The sequence below is a fragment of the Arachis hypogaea genome, chromosome 17 (assembly GCF_003086295.3).
Source record: "Arachis hypogaea cultivar Tifrunner chromosome 17, arahy.Tifrunner.gnm2.J5K5, whole genome shotgun sequence".
Classification (NCBI taxonomy): domain Eukaryota; kingdom Viridiplantae; phylum Streptophyta; class Magnoliopsida; order Fabales; family Fabaceae; genus Arachis; species Arachis hypogaea.
The window spans coordinates 2053537-2073710 of record NC_092052.1 but is presented as its reverse complement, the minus strand read 5'-3'; the positions used below and the strand labels follow the sequence as shown (position 1 = coordinate 2073710).

The following is a 20174-nucleotide window of genomic DNA, read 5'->3' as shown; positions in this document are numbered from 1 at the left end:
AAAATGCTTGATTCCTATTATCACAAAACTAAAATGAAAAAGAAAAGAAGAATTTTTTATTTGTAATAAGGAATATAATAATGTGATGATCAAGTTTGTCAATTTCACCCAACCCATCTCATATTTTTTCCCTTATTCCTTGCATGCATACATTGTCTGTTTCAAATCTTTCTTTAATTTTTGTCGATTATTGGTTGAAGTTAAAAAAAAAAAACTACTAAAATGATATCAAAAGTTTATATTACGAAAAAATAATTCGAAACATACAAATGACAAATAATTCTAGAAAGAGTTAAAAACATGACTAAAATATAATAATAATTATAATGTCCTTTTTAATGATAATTCTCTTGTATATTAATTACCCACTACTATATTTAATTATATATGTTAATAAGAAAATTAAATTGAAAAGTATTTTTCAAATCAAACAAAATAAATTGTGTTTTTTTTTTATATATATATTATTATGGTTACCTATCAATATAATAATACTTTGTAACAAGAACGTATTTGGTGGGATGAATTGATGGTATGATATTGTGCTACAACTCTTGCTTATTGTAGTTACAGCTACTCTGCACTTTCCAACTTGTTATTAGATAGAGTTTTGGTAACGTGTCAGTGAAGTTATTGCATGATATGTCCAAAATAATTCAACTGGGAAATTGATCTTCGGTTTCCAAGCTAATAATTTTCCCATACAAGTTTCTGATTAGACATTACAACACATTACATGCCTTCAAAAAAATTATTTATTTATTTATTTTTACAATAGATGTGTGTTATTATTTGCTTTTGGCAATAGAACATTAGAACCATTAATAGCCCAAACTAATACGGTTTTTACTTCAACTTGGTAATTGGTAACTAGAACAAATACATGTTTAATTACTTTGTTGATGCGATAATTTCACTAAATTTGTAGTTAGATTTTTATAATTTTTTAATTGAGTTTTTATACTACTTTTAATTTTATAGTTAAGTCCTTTTTATATTAAAATTATTAAAATTAACTGAATATTTTTATCAAAAAATATATAATTAAAGATCTAATAAGTTCTTAAGTGCAAATATATTCAAGTTGCAAAAAAAATTCAATTAGTTTTAACACTTTTTACACTAAAAATGACTTATTTATAAAATTAAAAAAATAGGGTAAGAATTCAATTAGAAAAATACAAAAATCTAATTATAAATTTAATAAAATTATAAAAATCAATCGAATTATTAATTCATAAATAAAAAGAAATGCCACAAATTAACATATTATGAGGACAAAAAACAACTCTCTTTAATATGATTTAATAGAAACTCTTGGCGGCTAAACAGAATTTAGTAATTTTGGTTAGAATTTAGTCATCAAAAATACTAAATTATTTTTTAATAAATATAAATGTAAACTATATTAATTCATATGTCAAATTTTAATAAATATATATGTAAATTATGTATTTCTTATATGTAAATTTTTGTAGATATGGATGCGAATTATTACTAAATAACCCAAAATGACATAAGAATTACGAGCACCACTAATCACATTGTAAACCACAAGCCACAAGAACCACTATATACTCTCACAATTTTGTTTGCAACATCAAGTATATAGGTAACAACATACTCAAGAAACATATAACAATATAATTAACAACTACAACCACAAGCCATAAGATCAGAGTATATATTCTGTTATGATTCAAGTTATCACAAATCCATGCAAGTCTAATATTGATATGTCTTATGCTTTCCCTTTCTCTCAACCAAAAACATCAAGTTAGAATCTAGCTTTATTGGCAAATCTGCTTCTTACTTTCCTTTTTCCTTGTTCAACTTCTCATCTCTCTGTAATATACTAACATCTCTTTGTATAGCAATTATTAGCATCTCTGCTTTCAGCTGACGGCTTAGTTTATATTAAATAAAGAGATTAGTAAGGATATTGCCAAGTGTATGCTTGTTTAGGAGTAGGGACACTAAATTAAACAGTAGAATTAAGTCAGAGAGGTGGAAACTAACGAGTATTGTTGTTGAATTTGCATGAAAACAGAAAAATATAATATATAGGGGAGACAATTATATACTACTTTAAAAACATAATTTACTTGCAACATCATCATATATATGTAGCAACACTCTTACAAATTATAAAACAAGACTTGCAGAAATTTAAAAAAAGAAAAGAAAATTACAATAACAAATAAAAAAAAAAAAAGACACAACAGCAATAACCAACATCTGAAACAAATTTCCCATGCAAAAATGAACTTGAGAGTGGCCCCAAGAAGAAGAAGTTGTGGCCATTAAGTTGTTCTTGCACGCCGATTTCCACGGTTCCTTCTTTTGATTCTTTTGCCTCCAAAGATGATCACAAGCCATTGAGGCTTTCCAATTGAGAAAACACAGAATCCCAAGCCAATTCCAAGCACCATTCCACATGCATATCCTATTGCCACTGATTTCCAACCAAACCCAAATTTGTCCTCAGCCTCAGAAGATGGATATTGTTGCAAAGGGACATTGTTGTTGCATTGTATTGACAATGGCAATCCACATAGCTCCATGTTTCCCCCATAGGAATCATTTAAAAATGTATCAAACTGTTTTCCTTTGGGTATTGGTCCCACCAACTGGTTTTGGGAAAGATTCAAGACTTCAAGAAAGTTCATATTTGTCAATTCAGTAGGAATATTCCCAGTAAGCATATTTGATGAGAGATCCAACGATTCCAGATTTGTCAAATTTCCCAAAGAATAGGGGATATGACCAACGAGTCTGTTATGTGAAAGGTTGAGATCTTTAAGTGCTTGAAGCTCTCCAATAACATCTGGAATGTCTCCTTCAAATTTGTTTTCTGACATATCTATATTTACAAAGGCTCTTGGAATTTTCGCAAAAGGAGTATTGGCTCCTTTAATTGTTGCAATTACAGAATTATCATATTCTGGACGAATGTTGCGCACTCCACTGCCAGCACTAGTGTCAATATAATCTACCAACCTGCTTCGCACTTCATCATCCACAATCTTCATGGCTTGAAAATTTTGTATGTATGCTTTTGGTAACGAGCCACTAAAGTTATTGCGTGATATGTCAAAAATAATCAAACTTGGAAATATATTTTCAGATTTCAAATTGGCAATGGGACCGTACAACTTATTGCCTCGTAACACCAGTATTTCCAACCTTGATAGATTTTGGAGCCAATGGGGAAACGTATCTTCAAATTGATTATCACCGAGATCTAAATCCACAAGATATGTGCAATTGGACAAAGATTTTGGCAATAAACCTTTGAACTGGTTGCCATTGAGATTCAGTGTGTCAAGTCCACGATGCTTAAAAGTATCTGATAAATTGCCATGAAGTTTGTTCATTTGTATATCCAAATCTACAAGGGATGAGGTATTGGCAAGACACTGTGGAAATGTTCCTGTGAATCTGTTGTGGGACAAGTTGATAACTTTCAAAGAGGTTGCATTACAAAAGAAGGAAGAAATGTCATCATCCATCAAGTTGAAGCTAAGATCAAGGTAATCAAATTGATACCATGGGAATTGATGACCTATTGACGTGAACATGTTGTGTGAGAGTTTCAAATGAAATAATGAGGGTATATCATGTATCCATTTGGGTACCTTTCCTTCAAGTTTATTATTGGACAATTCAAGATATTCCAATTGTGGAAATTTTCCTGAGAACTTTGACCAACCAATGATATTGTTAGAAAGTAACTGTAGTACATACAAATTGAAAAAAGTGTAACTAATACTTGTTTCAGATTCTAGCAATAATGAATTGCAACCTGAAAGAGAAAGATACTCCAATTTTTGGAGCTTAGAAAAGAGTGAAAAGTTGACAGTACTGCTCCAATTGTTTGAGGACAAACACAATCCAGTAAGGTTCACAAGATCATAAATTGATTCTGAAAAGTTTCCTTGAAGCTTATTGTCACACAAGTAGAGATATTCCAAGGAATAAGATTTGATTTGACTGTTTATGTGCCCTGTAAATTGGTTATTTGATAAATCCAAATATCTCAAAGACTTGAAGGATAAAGGCCACCAAGGAATTGTCCCATTTAACAGGTTGTTATTTAGGATTAATTGGGTAAGATTTGAAAAGGCTACTTCATTGGGCAGTGGCCCCTCAATTTGGTTATAAGAACAATCCAATTGAGAGAGTCGAGTTAAGGTAAACAATGAAGATGGCAACATCCCTTGAAAATTATTATCATGAAGAGAGAGAGTTTGCAAGTTGGTTAGCCTATCAAACACATTTGGAATTTGACCACTAAGCTTATTCCATGAAAGATCCAAGTCAGTGAGACGCTGAAGGTTTAAAAGTGATGACGGGATTGAACCGTTGAGATGATTTTCCGCCAAATTCAAGGAAGTGAGGCGTGTTAGATTAGAGAATGGTGAAGAGATAGGCCCTTGGATATCACAATATGAAAGATCCAAGATACTAAGAGAAGTGGTACAACTCAACTCGGAAAGATGGACTGACAATTCATAATTCTGTGTTAGAATGAGGTGTTGAAGATTGGGTAAACAAAGTATGTCATTTATCAAAGAACCCCTTATTTCAGTATAAACAAGACTAAGAGTAACCAAAGTGGAAGACAAGTTGGCAATCAAAGACAAAGGATTTGGTGTTGGACCAATTGAAGACATATTTGTGTCATCCAATACAATCTCTCTTAAACACGATGTGTTTTGCAGCAACCTCTTCCAAGTAGTTTCTTTCCACATCAAACCATAATTAAAAGAGAGGTCAAGTGATTGTAATTTGGAAAGGTGTGAGATTTGGGAAGGAATTTCACCTTCAAACCCGCAACCAGATAAGTTCAAGTGTGTGAGACTTACAAGCTTACTAAACTGAGATGACAATTCAGAACCATAAAAATCATTGAAAGCAAAGCTGAGTGTTTGGAGATGAGTAAGATGAAAAAGGGTGTTGTTAGGATGGATTATACCTTGAAGCGCACTACAAGCAAGATCAAGGCCAATCACGTGACCAGACACAGGGTGGCACGTGACACCCATCCAGGTGCAACAATCTGTTCCATTTTCCCACGTCCTCATCTTTGGATAAACATGACGACAGTTTTCATAATAATAATAATCTTCATAAGAGGTAGTGTTAGTAATGAGTTGAGTCTTGAAGTGAAGCAATGCAGAGTTCTCCTCAGGATGGCATGAATGCGAAGACAAACAGACAAAGTGGAATAACATTAACATATGCACACACACCACCACTCTCAGAACCACCAACATCATTTTTGACTATTGCTTTATGTTTTGTGATTCAGATCATGAATTAAGATCCTTGTATTTATAGCCAAACTGGAATTGCAACAACCTATCTTACCCGAATGCATGATTTCTATATTAAAAGCTACAGCTACCAATAATGTTCATGCTATCCCAATCTATCAATATCCAAGACCAAATCAAATTCTGAATTTTTTTTTCTAACGCGACAACTACATATTATTTCTCTATCATAATGGTATTTTGATGGGAATGGAATCACCCCTTAGCTTAGCTTGTGTTTAAACCATTGATGAGTTTGGAAAATTCTAAATTAAAATAGTGATGACTAAATATTATTAATATGATTAATTGCAAAAATTATTAATTGAATAATTACTAATTTAAATAATTTTGCTATGCAGATTTTGTGGTTGGGCCGAAAAATTGCCTAAACCTTGATATTAATTTATTGTAATTATGATAACTGAAATTATGATGCTAATTGGGCCGAAAATAAAAGAAATATACAGCAAGCTCAATTTGATTAAAAATATTCAGCATTGATATAAAATTATTTTTTGATCCTTGTGGCTGAATATTTTGTTATGAGAATGGGCCAGATTGGATTATTTTTGCTACAAGCCTAATTATAATCTTTGCTAAATAGACCAAGGCTTGGTCCAAATTCATTAAGCAAAGAAAGCAAAGTTCCATTGCTTCCAACAGATCTCTCTCTTTAACATATGGTGGAATCCAAATTTTATCAAGGAGGGTTAATGCAGACCTTCGTACAATGAAAGAGAAATTGATTTGATGGTAATCATCAATGCTACACATTGCTCAGCATAGAGGGAAGTAAAAGCAACTTACTTTTATTTTGTTTATCTTAATTTCAAATTGCCTTTCTTTCAACTCTCTCTTCTCTCTCATCTTTCTTCTTCATTTTCGGTCATATCAACACAGAGAAACCATGGAAGCTAAAACTAGCCACCGAAGAGAAGAAGAAGCACGCTACAAGACCATCACAATGATGGCAAGAAAAAGAAAACTAAAAGTATGCTATGGCTAAGATTCTCATCACTTATGGTAAGATTTGGTGAGGTAATCTTAGCTTCTTCATACCGAAAAAGGAAGAAGAAGATCTCGGCCAGTAAGGAGAAGATCCTTGGAGGAATGGCTTGACTCTGATTCTGCTCAACCATCACAGAAGGTAGTTAGGGTGGCTACGTGATGGAAGAGGCAGAGATTGGAGCAGATGAAGTTGTCATCATCAAGCATGCATCAAGGACTAGGAGTCCATCTTGGAGTGCAAGAAAAGATGGAAGGTTCGGATTGATGATTGTTGGTGACCAAAGAAGAACCAGAGGTAATTGCATGTTGGGTTTTACATTCAGTTTCCTCTTCTCTCTCTCTGGCCGAACTGGTTCTCTTGAAGAAGAAGTTGGCTTGTTTTTTTTTTTTTTTTCTGCTTCAACCGTGGAGGCTTCTCCCTCTATAAATAAGGGAGAACAGCCAGGACTTGAAGCAAGGAGCAAGGAGTGAGAGTGCAAGGCAGAGAGTTCACATAGCTACCTAAGCTAACAGTTTTCTTCTCCTTCAATGTATTCTGTTTTGTAATTTTCTGTTTAATTTTGTCATGTCTTGAGTCTCATGGAAAAAGGCAAACAGTGAGGTTTGTAAGAAAAAGTCATAGAGCGAAAAAAGGCAGAGAGTGCAAAATTAAAAGAAAAAGCCATAGATGTCCTTAGAGTTCCTTTGTACATCTGTGTTGTGTTTCATGATTCTGTGGAAATCCCCTTGTAAGTTGGGTTAGCACTTTACAGTAGAAAGCTTGGCAGTAACCAAGTCAAGTTCAGTTTGGGATTAGATTCTGGACTTGTTCCGGATAGGAAGGGTAGTTCCTAGGGAGAATTGGTGTATGTAATCAAAGATGATTATAGTGAAATTCCATTAGTGTTGTGATGGAGACTAGATGTAGGCTGCATTGCACTTAGCAGCTGAACCAGGATATATTTGGGTGTAATTTTCTCTCTCTTCTACTCCATTTCTGTTTCTGCTGCCCAGGAGATAAAACTGAGAAATATCTCGTGCTAGGTCACGAGATAAAAAGAAAAAGTCTCGTGGCTAGGTACGAGACAAAAATAAAAAAGTCTCCAGAAAGTGTTTCAAAAACTAACAAGTGTTTTTAAGTAAAAAAGAGGCTAAGATTCAACCCCTTCTCTTAGCCACCGAAGAACCATCAACCATAAATAGTGGGCTGTGGGCATATATAAAATAAAACTTTAATTTGAAAGGAATTTGATCAAGTTAATCTAGCTAGATTCTCTCATGTAATGTGGCTTATTTAGCTTGAAATTAATTAAGAAAAGAGATTTGTATTACATGTTATACAAATTAACATTAATATAGACGAACATACATTAATATTTCATCAACCATATATACTATAAATTATTTGAAAAATCATTTTAGTTTAGCTTTGATTTTGATACACAATTTTAATTCTTTATATGGGCATTTTTGTCATTTTAGTCATTAATAATAATACATACATACACAATAAACATTCATATCTTTATATATATCATCACAATCAAAGACCATTCAAAATGAACATTTTTGTTCCAGCCTTTCACGTTCAACAACATAATCCTAAAATGAAAATGAACGCTATAAAATTTGGTATAATGAATGAATATAATGCGATCAAATTGTAAACCAATTTCACCAACCCATCTCAGATTTCCTCCATTCTCATGCATACATTGTCAGTCTCAAATCTTTCTTTAGCTGCGTTGTTTAATTTTTGTTTGCTGATGAATTAATTATTGAAGTAAAAGAATGTTAATATACCTTGAAATCTGAAATCAAATAATTAATAACTGCTAATAGGCACATACCTCCTTTATCAATTGTTTTAATCCTTGTTATATTTACTATTTTTTTTCACATATGATATAAATGTATTGGTGTATTTATAAAGATTGCCAAATTTATATTCATAAACGATATGAATTTCTATAATAATTTTCTAGCTAGCTAAAAAGTGCTCTTATATTTAAGGGGAAAAAAATGCTCCTTTCATTTAAAATAAAAAATTGGACCATGTTTCACGTGAAAAAAAAAATTAAATACTAATTAGTTATTATATAAGAATACATATTTGATATTCATATTTTTTTATTATTTTGCTGAAAAAAATTGAATTTCAACTATGTCAGATTTGATTATTCTAATTACTTTGTAAAAGAAATTGTAAAGAAATGTATAAATTTATATAAATACACAGGCAATTTTTAGTGGTAATAGAGTATTTATTTTGAAAAAATTTCTTGTGTGGAAGATATTTGTTTTTTTAAAATAGAGGAAGTAGTTATAAATTAGGGCCTTATAAATTATGAGCACATATACTTAGTTGTGTTACAGGCGTCTGCATGTCAAATATATATTAGGGTGAAAACTTAGGAAGTTGATAGTTGAGAGTCGTTAGATAAAAATTTAGTTAAATCAGTCAAATTATCTAGTTATAAATTTTACGTAAAATCGATTGCACTTAAATGTCCACCATATATTAGACGTGACATTTACTCGGTATATGTATCTTTCGTGTTTAACAATTTTTTAATAAAATATATTTATACGAACACTTGTGACACGCATAAATAATATCACATTTTAATATATTTGACTTATTTTTTTTATCTAATTCTTAAAATAAATTGATAAATAATATATATTTTTTAAAATAAAAAATCTTAAATATTTTATATAATTAAAAAATATTAAAATTTTTATTTAATATCAATAAAATATTAAAATATTAATATAATTTATCTATAAATATTTTATATTCTGTTTACGTATCCATGTCATGTTGTTTTCTCTATCCTTATAGATTATAAAGATAACACTAATAATAGATATGTGGTGTTAAAAATAAAAATAAAATAATTGAGAAGATAACTGTCCATAATAGAAGGCATTTAATTATGAATGACCTTTGCTTGACTCACCAAGCATTTAATTTGTCCATGAATTCACACGTTAATGGTTTATTTTTTTTTTTTTCTTCTTATGGTTGTGACTTGTGAGAATATATTCTCTCTTTTTGAGTTTTTTCCAACGCGTAAGGAACAAATTATGACAGGGAATATAGAAGCTAAAACTATGGTCAATAATGGATTATATATGGAAATTAATTGGCATTGGAAAAAAAAGTCCAAGACAAAATGGGTTACAATAATTCCATTTGATTAGTCTTTTTCTTTGGACCCAATTTTGATTAGCCTTTGAGTGACTCAAAAATCAAAATAGTTGCAGTGAGACGGCCTGTCAAGAGTCTGCAGTCTGGCCTGTATTTGACCTGGCCTGATAGGAAATAGGCCCAGGCTCAGGTTATGGCTATTAAAAAGTCTATATTTTTTAAAAGGTCAGGTCTAAATTTTTAAAATAGCCGGTTGGGCTTGTCAGGCCGGCCTGAACCTGCAAATATATATAGAGAGTTTTATTATACTAGTAAAAATGTTATTGGAAGAATTTGAACTTTGGTCTTCTATCTTATGAAAATAACTTTGTCCACTCAGCTATTTGTCTCTTTAATTATATATGTATATTTTGTATCAATATTATTCACAAATTTATTATTTTATATTTTATAATTTTAAAAATTAAATTATATCTTAAATTTAATTATTATTAAAAAAAACAGGCCTATTGACAGATTTCAGGACAGATTTAACAACAGGCCAGACTCAGTACTCATTAAAAAGCCTATACCAAGCTATAGGCCAGGCTAAGGCCAATATACTCTATTACAGGTGTCACGACCCAAAATGAGTCATGACTGGCGCTCAGGAAAATAATCCTATAGCAAGCCTAACATAGTCAAATATAAGTTCAATAAGCAAGTACAAATATTTTACAAGTTCTAAAATAAATAGTTATATATTTTTAACAAAAAAATTAAAATAACTAAGAATGGTTGGTCCTGCCTGTGACATATGGAGCATATACTTCTAAGAATTCGACAAAGAATAGGTACTCATTGCAGACCGTTACTCTTGAATAGAAAGTCTCACACAGTCAAATATTTGTTCTTGAAAAATATTTTTAAAAAAAACGGGATGAGTTTTGCAACTCAGTGACCAGACAATACATCTATAATCAACATGAGACTATACAAACATTATCATTAAAGTAATTTTAATTAGAAAGTAATAGTTGATAATAATAATAATAAGTGAATCAATAAGGGAGTTCTCATACAGAAATCAAATCAAAAGTCCACACTTGGGCGACTCCACCTCTATGGGTAGCCCTTTCCTCTTGTGTGTCCTAACAGAATAACAGATCTAACGTGTGGCCTACACGTTAGGCTAGCAACACCCCTGCTAGCTGGAGTCTGAGTTAGATGCATCTAAGTTAACATCATAACCGCCGTTAACTACGGTTTTCTAATACGAGCCTCCCAAACCAATTCAAAACATATAATTTTAAATACAACAAATCTTTGATCTTTCAAATATATAAGGTATCGAATCAAATCAAATCATATTATACTTTCTCATCAGAATTCTTTCCAATCATACTTTTTCGATCATAACACATTTCAAATATATTTCACAATTTTTAAAGTGAGTATCAACAAATACTTCAATGCTTCAAAAACAAATATTCAAATAAAATCAAACATTTTAGAATAATGCAAAACTTCATCAAAATTATATATAGTCTCATGTATAGTTCCAAAAGTATAAACTTCATAAAAATAAATTATTCAATTTTAATAAATCAATTATTCTAATCAATTTAAAACCGTTCTAGGCAAATATAGTGAATATAATTCAAAGATCATAATAGATATATGTCAAAATAGTTATAGATGCACAATCAAACAATTATAAATGTAAAGCCTACTCACAACGTAGTTCCTAGGAACCGAAGATATGTGCCAAATTCAAGGTAAGGAGGATTGAAGTGGAATGGAACGAATGAGCGTAGAATTTGAACCGGAGTAGCGACAAGATAGAGCTGGCTATAGTTCTCGATTGTTGAAACTATAATCCAAACGCGCCGACGGAACCTTTCCTCTCAACCCGAAATTGCGGCAGCCACAGCCTCAGCTCCAAATCACTTTCTCAGCAACTACAACGACTCGGACTTAAGGGAAACAAGTAGCGGCAGCACCGGTGGTGGTTCCAGCAACAACAGCGCCATACCCATTGACCAGAAACCTCGACAGCGGCGGCGGCAGACGAACGGCGACCTCAATGTGACTTCCCAGCGGCCAGAGGTGCAGTGGCTCTTGCAGCAGCGGCGAGCCACTCCAGCAACCCCTTGTGCAAGCTCTCTTCCTCCGGCAGCGACCCAGACGGCGACGACTCTCCACGGACGGCGGTGGGCCTTCGGCGGCGGTGCAGCTCCAGTGACGACGGTGCATAGCGGGACAGCGTTCCTCTCTTCCTCGAGCTCTCCCTCTCACTAGTGCTCAAGGACGACGGCGAGGGTGGCTTCAATGGCGGCGGTTGCAGCTCGCGACGATAAAGTCGTTCCTCCGCGATGGCGCAGTTGGCAACGATGGGCATGAACAGCAACAGCGACCTCCGTCTCTTCTCCGCGTCAGTGTAGGTGCTTGTGTGTGGGGATGAGCGACGGCGTGAGGGTGAGCGAGGGGAGTGCGTCCGTGAGTGTGTGTTTCTACGAAGAGGGTGTGTGAGGAGCGGGGGTGGGATCTCAACGGCTAGTGAGGGACTGAGGGTTGAGAGAGTGTGTTTGTGTGATTAGGGTTAGGAAAAAAGTAAAGGAAGAGTGGCCCACAAATTTGTTTTTTTTTTTTTGAGCTATTACATTCCTCCCTTCCTTTAGAAATTCGGTCCCCGAATTTCAAACCAACTTGCTATTTATATTGCCTCTTCGGCAGTACAAGTCACATCTATTTCGTACAACTAGACCCTGATGCAAGAAATGATGCATTTAGGAATAAGGAAAGAAAACAACATTGAGACAACCTTATCCGAAAGAAATATAACCACATCATGACAGCATAAGTTTAATAATTTGCACAAATAGATAGCAAGAACAAGGCTAAAAATCAAGCTATCTGAGCAAAGTTGCAGGAAAGAACTTAAGCAGTTTAACTATACAATATTATATCCAGATACAAATTGAACCCAATGCATAAAGAAAATCATTTTGCAAATATTATGCAACGATCAAATGCTGTACATTTTCTTAATATTCACATATACAATGTAGCAAAAGGAATCGATATGAAGCACCATCAATCACAAAGAACAGATTGCATAATTAGAATGATATGAAAAATGTCAAAAGCACACTACAAACTCTAATTGGAGTCCAAATAACATAGCCAAAAGTGTAAAACATATAGAGTAACACAAATTCCAACAATACACCCAAAATATAAAGCAATAATTAAAAAGCACAGTCATATGAGATTCCAAGAGTTCGAGTTCAATTATGTGGTGGATAAGGATGAGAAAAAAAGAGAGGCAAGGTGAATAATTAAGCATAATATACATGGCCAGATTCCAGATTTAGAGACAAACATAACCACCACATCAAACCAAGCATGCAAGATATAGCCAGCAAAACATTTTCAAATCATATTATGCATATTAACCTTAAATGTCGAGTGATAAGAGGTAGGAAGGTTAAACAGAAGGAAGGAATTTAATCGATCTACAAGGCTCTTTAAGGGCATTGTGAAAGCAGCATATTAGTATGAATAGTTCCGCTTACTCAAACATAGCATTGGCCCTAGCCATCCTTTAGGTTAGCAATCGACAATCCCAAATAATAAACTAACAAATGTGCTACATATACACCAATTGATAAACAAACAAAATGCCATTAGTTGGGAAACAATACCACCAATCTAGCAAAGTTTTGAATTTCATTACTCAACCACCATTACAATGCAGCGCACTCAAGGAGTAATAGAACCACGGATTTAGTGAAGCTCAAGAATATCGACAGACGACAACATATTTCAATTAGTTGCAATCCTGAGCAACTTGAAACCAGCAAAGTGATGTCTCAAAAAAGTCATACAACATAGGATCAGTTAAGCAGCAGACTAATGAATCAATGTGACTGCCTCAAAAATTCGATCATGTTAAGAACTTTGCAAAACCTATATATCTTTAGAAGAAAAATGGTTGATACAACAATTTAAAATAAATTGTACTTAGATCATGATGTGCAAATTTAAAGAATAATAGTACAACTGATAATCAAACCCTTAACGTATGAAGAAATGTCAACCTAAGATGTGGGCTATGAACTAAGGCAAAATACTAGTAGTAAAACAGTCAATTTTCAGAATTTCTAACAGACAATATTCAAAATATACTGTGATTGTTACCAAGAAAAAATTTGGCCAAAAAGGAACAACTTAACACAAAACCCTCAATGCAGAGACTCTTTAATCAATTAAAATCCTTATTGGGCAAACAAAGTAGAATCCGCAACATAGTTAGATAATCAACAAAACCATGGGATAATAGAAAATATTGATTCTGCAAATGAAACAAAATCAGAAAAAGAAAAAACTCCTTTTTTTTTTTTTGAAACCATCAGTAAGAAGGAGTAACTTAATACAAAGCCAGCTACTAAATATTACCAAAATTCAAAACTACATAACAAAAACAACAATCCTATTAGCCAAGATAATCCAGCCAAAAGTACAAAACTAATTTATTTCACTGCCTTTCACTATTAAAACAAATGAATCAAAGCTCAATAGGCTGTAAAAGGACAAGCTGATAAATTTATTACACTAGAGCACATAGTCTGCAATCACACAATCACCAGAAGCATATAAAGCATCTGCACCCAATAAGCGATGATAGATCTGAATCAAACATCCATTCGCAACTCAATTCATTTCACAACCATCATTTGAGAAAATTATATAGTAACAAAAATAGTTTATTGACAAAAACATTTATGATGCTTGGCATTACTTAAAAACCAAAGAAATCGTCGGTGTGTCACTACAAAGTAACACAACACACAACTTTTGAAATACGTACAAAAATATAATTGTAACTTTGTAAGGGCAAAGGCTATAGAGGTAAATAAAAAGATGTACCACCACAACTAAAACCACGGGCTAGGAGCATTTTAAGGGGAAAAAATGAAGAAACAAGCCAAATCTACAAACAATTTGGGCAGAGCAAAATAAAAATTCACGAGTATGAATAATAGACATAAAAAGGTTTTACATGTACAACAACCATTTAAACTAGAGAAAAGGAAAGAAAAAAAAAAACATAATTAGACACGGCATGTGAATAGATAAGCTAAACCCATAAATAAAGCAAAGCAAAATGAACATTCATCAGAAAATTGTAAAAAATGTGCCACTCTAAAAATAGAAACACGATAATCCTATATATAAGAAATCGTCACATAACACAGATTATATGATAAGCACAATACTTGATAGTTTTGACATGTTAAAAATTTAATTAGGTTTTTTTTTTTAAAAAAAAAAAACAATGTAGAAAAAAGAAAAATAAACGAGGCAAGGTCATTAAACATTTTTTTTTATTGAGAATGTGAATGCAATACTAAACATTTTTACATAAATCTTATAGTGCTGACTAGAGTAACTAACTTTTACGTTAAGCATCATATAATGGACCACCAATGAGATAATATTGAGTAAACTTTAGAATAACATGCTGAAAGAGTTGGAACAACTTTTCTAGTCAATAAAATAATTAATTTTGAAGGAAAAAATTTCAGATGCTCAAGTGTGTCACAAAAGTATTGTACAGATCACAAGTTTATCATGACAAACTTCAATTCGAAATTATCAAGTCCTCATCGTATCAAAAAAATCAAAACATTTATTAATCTGCCATATATAACTACAAATCAGGCATATAATCTCCAACAATAACACAAGCAATTAAGAGGGTTTATTACCGCCTTTCAATAGAAATTTTTACAAGATAACAACTAAGATTCACCTAGTTACAATCACATCAGTCACCAATTCAGCAACAAATAATAAGATCAACTCCTATACAGCAGCAAAAAACCAATAACCTTATGGATCTCTCAAATAATTAACCAAAATCATTTACTTGTTAATTACTGTAATAATCACTAATCAAATGACATGAATCAGCAAACAAGTATCTAATCAGTGGCTACTACTCATAAGCAAGCTACAATTTATCATATTTAAAATAATCATCAAATGCTTCATAATCACCATGATCAGTCCACAAGCTCAGCAAACAAGCCTATAAAATTAGAAATCACATATAATCTAAGAGACGTATTCACTTAATAACATATAAAGATGAAGATTTTACCTGAGTGAAGCTCAAATGTGTTTTTCATACAACCAGTTATACTAAGTATAGAACTTTAGCACTCAATTTGGTTAACATCCAAATGTTAATATCAACTATGGAAATTTCAATGATCTTGGACAAAGACAAAACTTTCTCAAAGAAACTCATGCTGTGGATTTAGTTTCTTTAAAATCAATTATGTTTAACTAGAAACTAAATAAACACATTTCAAACGGATCATAACAATTAAAGATCGAACAGAACCTAAAACAATATAATGATTTAATGTCTTAAAGTAGATGAAAGTGGGGCTAAATATCAATTCATATTATGTACCATTACTCAAAACATTCTATTTCGATGAAAAAAATTTCACAAACTTTAAATCTATTAGAGAATAAGTCGAGATTGGGTACAAAGGGAAGGAAAAGAGTCGCAAGAAGCGGCAGGAAAGGAAAAGAGTAGCAAGAAGCGGCTGGAAAGGAAAAGAGTGGCAAGAAACGGTAGAGGTCATATGTTACAATCAGATGACAACAACGACATAAAGGACAAGAATGACAATCCTATAGGCCTCTGATAGTGCCACAATTCGTACAAATAGGCGCGCTTCTATTTATACAATTGTGATCCTACCATAGGACACTTGCTCCATATTACACAGATTAAACCTAAGCTCTGATACCACTCTGTCACGACCCAAAATGAGTCATGACTGGCGCTCAGGAAAATAATCCTATAGCAAGCCTAACATAGTCAAATATAAGTTCAATAAGCAAGTACAAATATTTTACAAGTTCTAAAATAAATAGTTATATATTTTTAACAAAAAAATTAAAATAACTAAGAATGGTTGGTCCTGCCTGTGACATATGGAGCATATACTTCTAAGAATTCGACAAAGAATAGGTACTCATTGCAGACCGTTACTCTTGAATAGAAAGTCTCACACAGTCAAATATTTGTTCTTGAAAAATATTTTTAAAAAAAACGGGATGAGTTTTGCAACTCAGTGACCAGACAATACATCTATAATCAACATGAGACTATACAAACATTATCATTAAAGTAATTTTAATTAGAAAGTAATAGTTGATAATAATAATAATAAGTGAATCAATAAGGGAGTTCTCATACAGAAATCAAATCAAAAGTCCACACTTGGGCGACTCCACCTCTATGGGTAGCCCTTTCCTCTTGTGTGTCCTAACAGAATAACAGATCTAACGTGTGGCCTACACGTTAGGCTAGCAACACCCCTGCTAGCTGGAGTCTGAGTTAGATGTATCTAAGTTAACGTCATAACCGCCGTTAACTACGGTTTTCTAATACGAGCCTCCCAAACCAATTCAAAACATATAATTTTAAATACAACAAATCTTTGATCTTTCAAATATATAAGGTATCGAATCAAATCAAATCATATTATACTTTCTCATCAGAATTCTTTCCAATCATACTTTTTCGATCATAACACATTTCAAATATATTTCACAATTTTTAAAGTGAGTATCAACAAATACTTCAATGCTTCAAAAACAAATATTCAAATAAAATCAAACATTTTAGAATAATGCAAAACTTCATCAAAATTATATATAGTCTCATGTATAGTTCCAAAAGTATAAACTTCATAAAAATAAATTATTCAATTTTAATAAATCAATTATTCTAATCAATTTAAAACCGTTCTAGGCAAATATAGTGAATATAATTCAAAGATCATAATAGATATATGTCAAAATAGTTATAGATGCACAATCAAACAATTATAAATGTAAAGCCTACTCACAACCTAGTCCCTAGGAACCGAAGATACGTGCCAAATTCAAGGTAAGGAGGATTGAAGTGGAATGGAACGAATGAGCGTAGAATTTGAACCGGAGTAGCGATAAGATAGAGCTGGCTATAGTTCTCGATTGTTGAAACTATAATTCAAACGCGCCGACGGAACCTTTCCTCTCAACCCGAAATTGCGGCAGCCACAGCCTCAGCTCCAAATCACTTTCTCAGCAACTACAACGACTCGGACTTAAGGGAAACAAGTAGCGGCAGCACCGGTGGTGGTTCCAGCAACAACAGCGCCATACCCATTGACCAGAAACCCCGACAGCGACGGCGGCAGACGAACGGCGACCTCAATGTGACTTCCCAGCGGCCAGAGGTGCAGTGGCTCTTGCAGCAGCGGCGAGCCACTCCAGGAACCCCTTGTGCAAGCTCTCTTCCTCCGGCAGCGACCCAGACGGCGACGACTCTCCACGGACGGCGGTGGGCCTTCGGCGGCGGTGCAGCTCCAGTGACGACGGTGCATAGCGGGACATCGTTCCTCTCTTCCTCGAGCTCTCCCTCTCACTGGTGCTCAAGGATGACGGCGAGGGTGGCTTTAATGGCGGCGGTTGCAGCTCGCGACGATAAAGTCGTTCCTCCGCGATGGCGCAGTTGGCAACGATGGGCATGAACAGCAACAGCGACCTCCGTCTCTTCTCTGCGTCAGTGTAGGTGCGTGTGTGTGGGGATGAGCGACGGCGTGAGGGTGAGCGAGGGGAGTGCGTCCATGAGTGTGTGTTTCTACGAAGAGGGTGTGTGAGGAGCGGGGGTGGGAGCTCAACGGCTAGTGAGGGACTGAGGGTTGAGAGAGTGTGTTTGTGTGATTAGGGTTAGGAAAAAAGTAAAGGAAGAGTGGCCCACAAATTTGTTTTTTTTTTTTGAGCTATTACAACAGGTCTGGCCTGTTAAGAGTAAAGCCTGGCCTGACCTGGTCTGTTTCCATCTCTACCTACAAGTGCACCACAATTGAGATCGAGGCCAATCACGTGACCAGACACAGAGTGGCACGTGACACCCATCCATGAGTAGCAATCTGTCCCATTTTCCCACGTACTCATCTTTGGATAAACATGAGGGTACTCATACTCATACTCATAATAATAATAACTATATTCAAAAAATGAAGTGTTAAAAATGAAATGGGTCTTAAAGTGAAGCAAGGCAGAGCTGTCTTGGGAATGGCATAGATGCGAAGAAGAGAAACATGCAAAATGGAACATGATAAACATATACACACAACACCACTCTAACAACCAACAACATCAAATACTCCATTGATTATTGATTCAAGCTTTTGCTTATTTTATGTATATATGTCTTACTTGAAAATGGTATTTGTATGTCACTCATCAGTTAGGATCCATCTATTTCTATATAATATTATTTTAACTGGAATTGCAAGCACCTATACCCAGCCATATGCATGATTTCCATAATAAATTATAAATTGTTATTTTACATATGGAGCACTTCTTCTACAATTTACATTTACGTGTTCCTCTTTTTCAAATTGTTATTCTACATGTGCAGTATTGCTTCCACATTAGATGAAAATCAATCAATCACTATTTAGTAAAATGTTTTAAAAAAATTAAAACAAAAAACTCTTATCTATTATTATTCAATTGAAACATCAAGTACTAATTAAATACAATAAACATACATTAAAAGTTTCTTTGCACATGAAATGAGTTTTCTTAAAATTAGTTAATAAAGAAAATAAAGAAATATGCTCCTTTTATTTAAAACAAAGTTTCTCTTAGTGGGAAAGATTTATATTTTGAAATGGAGGGATGGAACAGCTATAAAGATAGGAACTCCAGTACACTAAAGATATATATGGAAAAAAAAAAGTAGAATAAATAATCAAAATAAATGAGAAGATAATTTGACACATAACCTTAGCTTGACTGACCAAGCGTTTTGCCCATGAATTCACGTTAATAAGATATATGTTTGTTTGCTGTGTTTCTTCCAAGGCCTAAGTAACAAATTAACAGGGGATATTATAATATATACAAGCTGAAACCAAGGTCACTATATAATACAAAATGTTATATGTGGAAATTAATGAGCTTAGGAAATATAATAGACCTCCAAAACAAAAGAGGCACCATCGAGAGCCAGGTCCATGAAAATGGATGGGAACTACTTAAATGAAAATAGCGTCATGGATGGGTTACAACTTAGAATAATTTCATTTCTTTAGCATTTGAATGAGTCAAATGAGAAAAAAGAGTTGGAGTGAGAGGCTTATATGGTTTTGTTTGTTTGTTCCTATGTGTCATGGACTGGGAAGCTTGATCTTTTCCCCCCTTAGAATTATTAATTATACTCACTGTAACAGGCCAATTTGGGTAACAAAGAAGCAAAATATACCGAAAGTTATATTGGGTAAGTGTGTAAATCGATGCTGGAACTGCAAGAATGCAGAAAGAGTTGAAAGAAACAGTTTGCTAAAATAGCTTGAATAGCAAGAAAACTGAAATTGCAATTGTGTGTTTTTATAGAGTTGAGTATCTATACAAGAGTAAGTAGATGTTAAGTGGGCTGGCACATAACTAAAGTCTGCTAACTAACTTAACGGCTAATAACAGTAATTCAAGATTCAACACAAGATTCTATTTTGGCCAGTTCACATTGGTTCTCTACCGACCCTCTCAAACTCAGGGTGGTGATAGGAATCACTCTTTCTTTTCTCAAAGAATGCTGAGGATAATGACTGAGTATATCTGCTGTTTGAGAATCAGCAGGTATG

At 33.5% G+C, this 20174-nt stretch overlaps 1 protein-coding gene across 1 annotated transcript; it reads right to left on the bottom strand.

The window, feature by feature from the left end:
* Positions 1-2081: 2081 nt before the first annotated feature.
* Positions 2082-7182, bottom strand: LOC112765746 (receptor like protein 23-like). The gene has a single exon (XM_029294602.2). The coding sequence runs from the start codon at positions 5280-5282 to the stop codon at positions 2304-2306; it is 2979 nt and encodes a 992-aa protein (XP_029150435.2). The 5' UTR covers positions 5283-7182; the 3' UTR covers positions 2082-2303.
* Between the last annotated feature and the right edge of the window lie 12992 nt (positions 7183-20174).